At 34.8% G+C, this 5,731-nt stretch overlaps 1 protein-coding gene across 6 annotated transcripts; it reads right to left on the reverse strand.

The window, feature by feature from the left end:
• Positions 1-2,173: 2,173 nt before the first annotated feature.
• Positions 2,174-5,526, reverse strand: LOC148197675 (protein indeterminate-domain 12-like). Of its 6 annotated transcripts, none has more exons than XR_015779856.1 (6): positions 5,145-5,526; positions 4,519-4,584; positions 3,863-4,026; positions 2,930-3,001; positions 2,606-2,710; positions 2,174-2,286 (listed from the first exon to the last, which is right to left on the reverse strand). XR_015779856.1 is itself a non-coding variant. In XM_088091874.1 (5 exons), exons 3-5 carry the CDS (start codon positions 4,007-4,009, stop codon positions 2,268-2,270), a joined length of 225 nt encoding a protein of 74 aa, XP_087948000.1. In that variant the 5' UTR covers positions 4,010-4,026; positions 4,519-4,584; positions 5,145-5,525; the 3' UTR covers positions 2,174-2,267. The 6 variants fall into 6 exon arrangements, 2 of the variants coding, with proteins under 2 accessions (XP_087948000.1, XP_087948001.1); XR_015779857.1 differs by having other exon boundaries at positions 2,652-2,710; positions 5,145-5,524; XR_015779858.1 differs by lacking the exon at positions 2,930-3,001 and having other exon boundaries at positions 5,145-5,524.
• Between the last annotated feature and the right edge of the window lie 205 nt (positions 5,527-5,731).

Consider the following 5,731-nt stretch of genomic DNA (forward strand, 5'->3'; position numbering starts at 1 on the left):
TATTAATACTGTTAGACGTCCGGGCCCCAGAGTGCCGGACGTCTATAATAGTATCGACGTCCGGCCCGTCACTAATATGACGTCTATGGTAATTTAAAATTGATGTTCGCGGGGGGTTTTAGACGTTAGTGCTGGAGGGCACGGACGTCTATAATATTATAGACGTCCGTCAATGGGGGGTGGACGTTTAAGGGGTTGAACAACTGAACGTTTCAACTCCCCATGTCAGCCCCTTAAACGTCCGTCCTGGGGGAGCGGACATCTATAATATTATAGACGTCCGGCAGTGGGGGGCCGACGTTTAAGGGGCTGAACAACTGAACGTTTCAACTCCCCATGTCAGCCCCTTAAACGTCCGTCCTGGAGGGGGTCGACGTCTATAATATTATAGACGTCCGCCCCCCAGGACGGACGTTTAAGGGGCTGACAGGGTAGTTGGAGCATTAATTCTCCAATCACCTGTCAGCACCCTAAACGTCCGTCCTGGAGGGGCGGACGTCTATAATATTATAGACGTCCGCCACCTTCTAGAACGGACGTTTAAGGGGCTGAAGACATTTAATGCTCCAACCACCCTGTCAAGAACCTAAACGTCCATTTTGGGGGGGCGGACGTGTATTATATTATAGACGTCCGCGCCCTCAAAGGACGGACGTTTTAGGGTTGATTTTGTTCAGCCCTTAAACGTCCCCCCCCCCCACGGACGTCTATAATATTATAGACGTCCGTTCTGGGAGGGGACGGACGTCTACAGTTTCACTTATTTACGAAAATGCCACCGGTCAATTATTTACGTTGGGGCTTTTGGGAACGGACGTCTATGGGGGACGTTATAAGCCAATTCTGCACTAGTGGTATATATTTAATATAATATATATTAGTTTAATATATATTATATTAAATATATATGTAACTAATATATATATATATATATATATAATAATATAATGTAAATATATATATTTATAAGATAATGTACGTATCACATATATGTATATATATAATAAAGTAAGGATAGTTGTTTCTTATATTGGAATGTGCGTGTTAATCAATAATTATATTACTTGTAGGTATGTATAAATTGATGCATTTTATGAGCTGTTATTAGTTAGTTGGAGTTGTTTGGTTCTTGGTATTGATTAACTTATATTTAATTATGAAGATGTTATTTTTATAATTTGTGAGTGGTGAGTAATGTACATTGTTGAGATTGTGTCTATGTTGATTGTGACAGAAAGTATATGATTACAAAGTGATGAAAGTATGATCCAAGTTGTAAATCAAGTTCCATATGTGTTGGATCTCTTGGTGAGATCCTTAGTGTAGAATGATTGCATGGTAGCTCAGTCTTGGGGGTTTTCCTGACGCTCCAATGGTCTTTCATTCTCAAGTAGAGATGATTGATCCATGTGGTGAGGAGTAGCAGGAGATCCTAGTCTTGGAGGCTTCCAGTATGCTCCAGGGCGCGGAACGGATTAACCTCGTGAGTGTGGTAGGGTGGAACCCATTGGCAACGGCTTTGCAAAGCAGTAGAGGCCACCACGAGTGCATAACCCGTCATAGCTCGGCAATCATTCTGGTTCGGACATGTCGGTCTACAAAGCAATGAGTCTTGTGATGTCAATGCACTACAAGAAAAAACGCAATTACATACGACCAAAATTCGTATGTAAGACCTAAAATCCGTATATAAAATAGTGTTACATACGGATTATATACGGACAAAAATCCGTATATAAAATGATCGTAGATAAATTATATACGGATATATCCGTATATAATTTATATACGAAAAAATCCATATATAATTTATATACGAAAAAATCCATATATAATTACCTGTATATAATTATGTACGGACAAATCTGTATATAATTTTTATATAATTATATACGGATAATCCGTATGTAATCCGTATGTAATCCGTATATAACTTTATAGTTTTATAAAAAAAAAATTAGATAATTCCACGTTTACACCTAATACCTAGAAATTTCATATAATTGATAAGAATCAAACATAACTGTTAAATTGCCAAAAAAATTGCCAAATATATTCATAATATATAATGTATAATATATAATTACAAGATTACAAATGTAACAAATTTACATATGATTGTGCTTGAACCAAATAATTAAAATATGAAAACTTTATTAGATAATTCTATAAATAGAACTAAAAAAATACAACTCTTATTCATAAAGACAATTACAAGAATTATTTTACATTTTCTAATGATTTCCTGACCAAGTAAACACTAGCTCCTATAGCCTTAAGCAGTGCCTGAACCAAAAATTAACAAAAAGTTTAGTTGAAACACATTTCAATATATATGGACAAATAAAATATTTAAAGAAAATTTCAAAAACCATTAAAAGTTCTCTAACAGATGATGGCTTAGAATTAGGGGATAAAAAAGATCAATCAAATTGAACCACAAATCTCAGCAAATTTCAGAAACCATTAAAAGTTCACTGACAAAATCTTCTTTAATTTCTACTATCCCAAACCACAAATCTCTACTTCCTTTCTCTTGAAATGCTACCAACAGGCTAACATGGTTGCTATAATTGAAACATAAATAAATATAATATAAATATACCACTGGAAGGATTTCTACGCCCCTCAAAATTTGGATCATCACTTACAATTGCTTCAAGTCCCATGAAAGCTTGCCACCAAAAATGTTCCAAGCACCATTTGGACTCTGAAACAAATAAAAGTTGTTGATTTATATAAAAGCCACTTGATGGTCTTCATTATGAACTGTGACTTTAAAAAAATTGCCCCAAATTTCATACGCCAATGTAGTGCTAGATACAAAAATTGCATAATACTTAATATTAACAAATATGGGCATATATAGTAAACATTTACTAAAAAGTAAATGCCCAAAGGTTCTATAATATGAGGTAGCGGAACCCACCTTGATTACAAGTTCCTCGAAGAAGCTTTCAAACATATCCCTCTTCTAAGATCACGTCTTAATGATAGTAAACTAAAAAAAAAGCTTAGTATTCTGAAGTTGTATTAATGATTTAAAATGTGATTTAGGAGAAATCAATTAAAAACCCAAAATTTCAAAACAGAGCATACAAGAGTATAAGATATAATCAATGCTCAATAAATGGATGAAAATCAATGTGTAGTAAGATAAACACATATAATGCAAAAGTACTTTTGGAACTACTGTAATGTAAGGGATAAAATAATTAAATTCTAACAATTACATTCATCCCAAGCCAATATCTACATTCATATTTAGAAAGGCATTCTCCCTTTAAGTATTAAAACTAGTTATTGATTTTCGTTAAAACTTTATTAAAACTAATTTGGAAAACATTATACAAAGATACAGCTGAAGTTAAGACATTAAATTTTAGCAAAGGAAGTGGAAGACAAGTACTCAGTGGGATTTTATGAATTCAAAAAAATGGTCCCTACATGTTATCCTTTTATCCATTTAGCCAATATACAAATTTGAAATTAAATGATAATCCAAAATACTTCAAACTTAGGGAAATGCTTCCAGGTACAATATGAAAGATTTTTTTAAGAAAAGTCAAACACATAACACAAACTATGCAATGTATCATTGACTCTTAACCAACCCAAAGATCCATGGCAGGAAAATTGAACCCTTTTTTCAACTTTATAAAGAGTTGATCATCATAAATTTCATGAATAAATTCTTTGTAGATACCCAAAATAATGTTGTTAAACATGCCATTGTTCTAACGCATATCATCTTGCAAGAAAGGATATGGAATGTGTGAAAGTGTATGCGTGGCCATATATTATAAATGGTGCCATGATGCACACAAATTGGCTCTAAACACACATACACCTTCTTCCTCACCTCTTTGCTTGTTCTCTGCTTCAGCTTCCACAGAAAATTGTGCCCTCTTCTGTGATGTTGCAGGTTCTGCTCTCTTTGAAATCCTTTGTTGCGGATCTCACAAATGAACTTATTTATGGCCAGAAGACTCTTGGGGGGCAAGGCCATAACTTCAGCATCAGGGTCTGAATAGACACATTAAAATTCATATAATTAAAATGACTGCTTTCATCTCAACGAGTTCCAGAAATTTGAATAATTTAAAATACCTCCCAAGACTTCTACTAAACAGATTTAGGTCTTCTACAATTTTGCAAATTCATAAACTCCTAAACACACATATACAACCAATATGAACCAACATCATGAAGAAATCACACAAATGGACACACAAAGAAATAAAAGGGGAAAAATTAAAAACAAGAAAGATGCTTCAGTCACATCGCAACAACAATATATTCTACATAGATGCAAATAATGTCTCAAATTTAACCACATTTCAAACTTAAAGCATAGAAATCACTTTATGTAGATAATGAACCCTAAACCAAAACAGTATCACTGATTGATATGATGAAAACATTGATGATTCAATATTCCTCAACGTTCATACAACTAACTAACACATCCAGAGCATTGATGTCTTCATCTAGTAAAAGTATTGATGGATTCTTAACTATGGCACGAGGTATTGCAATCCTTTATTTCTGTCCCCCAGATAGTTCTATCCCCCTCTCACCAACCTGCAAAAGAAATTGAATATCATGTGAATTTCCTTAGTTCCACGATCCTACTAAACAATATTCTTAAAGCAGGAAAAGAAATTTCTTTATGCAGAGACAGTGAATAAAATTGATAAAAACTGGCCTCGTGTCTTCTCCGCATTGCAAGCGATCTCGTGGCCTCGTGTCTTCTTCGCACTAACCTTAGACACAAATAGAAGAGGGAATTTGAAGGAGAACAAACCAAATCAGAGATAGGACTCACAGAAACCCTAAATAGAGTAGGAACCCTAATCTGGACCGAAGGAACCCAAGAAAGGGAGGAAACTCAAAATGAACCGATTAATCGGTTCAAAAACGAGATTGAACGGTGGAAAAGAGTTTTCAATCGGAGGAAAAACTTTTAAACGGAGTAAAAGAGGATTTAATCGGTGAAACTTCAAGAAAAAGGTGAAAGGATGACGAAACCCTAGAAGGAGATGAAAATAATCGGTGGAAGAGGAAATTTGTTATTGAGTAGGCTGAGGCAACGAAGAAATATGAAATAAGATGATGAATTTGTGAAGAGAAAGGAAGCTTACGGTTGATGGTGAGCTCTCGAGAAGAAAATGCTCTTGCGGAAGAAGAACGCGAGAATGAAGCTGCTCTCTCCAATGCGCGAGAGAGAAAATGAACGTGGCTGATGATGGAGTCTGAATGAAGACTTCGGAAAGGAAGAACGCGTGGCTACAAGGAGGGAAACAAAAACATGTGAGGGTTTCTTCTATCCGAGGAAAGAAAGAAGAAAGGATTTGTGGGGTTTTTCTTTATCCGAAATGAAGGAAGAAGGAAGGGTCACTGAGTGAGTGAGGGATTCGTTCAAGAGAGTTGTACTTAGGGTTTTTTTTTTCAAAGTTACCAGAAGTTCCAGGTTTTTTCTAAATTTTTCTAGTTAATAATTAATTAAAAATTCGTATATAATATCCGTATGTAATATGTTTAATACATACAGATTAAAATCCGTATATAATAATCTGTATGTAAAATGCAATTTTCTTGTAGTGATGTACCATGTTTGAGTGACTTTTGCATGTCGTGTGTGATTGAATAACAAGATTTTTATATCTAGCTCACCCTTGCTTGTTTATATTGCTTGTTTATGTTTCTTTTTATGATGATCATCCATTTG

The sequence above is a fragment of the Vigna umbellata genome, chromosome 5, assembly GCF_029865625.1.
Source record: "Vigna umbellata cultivar VRB3 chromosome 5, Vumbellata_1.0, whole genome shotgun sequence".
Lineage (NCBI taxonomy): Eukaryota > Viridiplantae > Streptophyta > Magnoliopsida > Fabales > Fabaceae > Vigna > Vigna umbellata.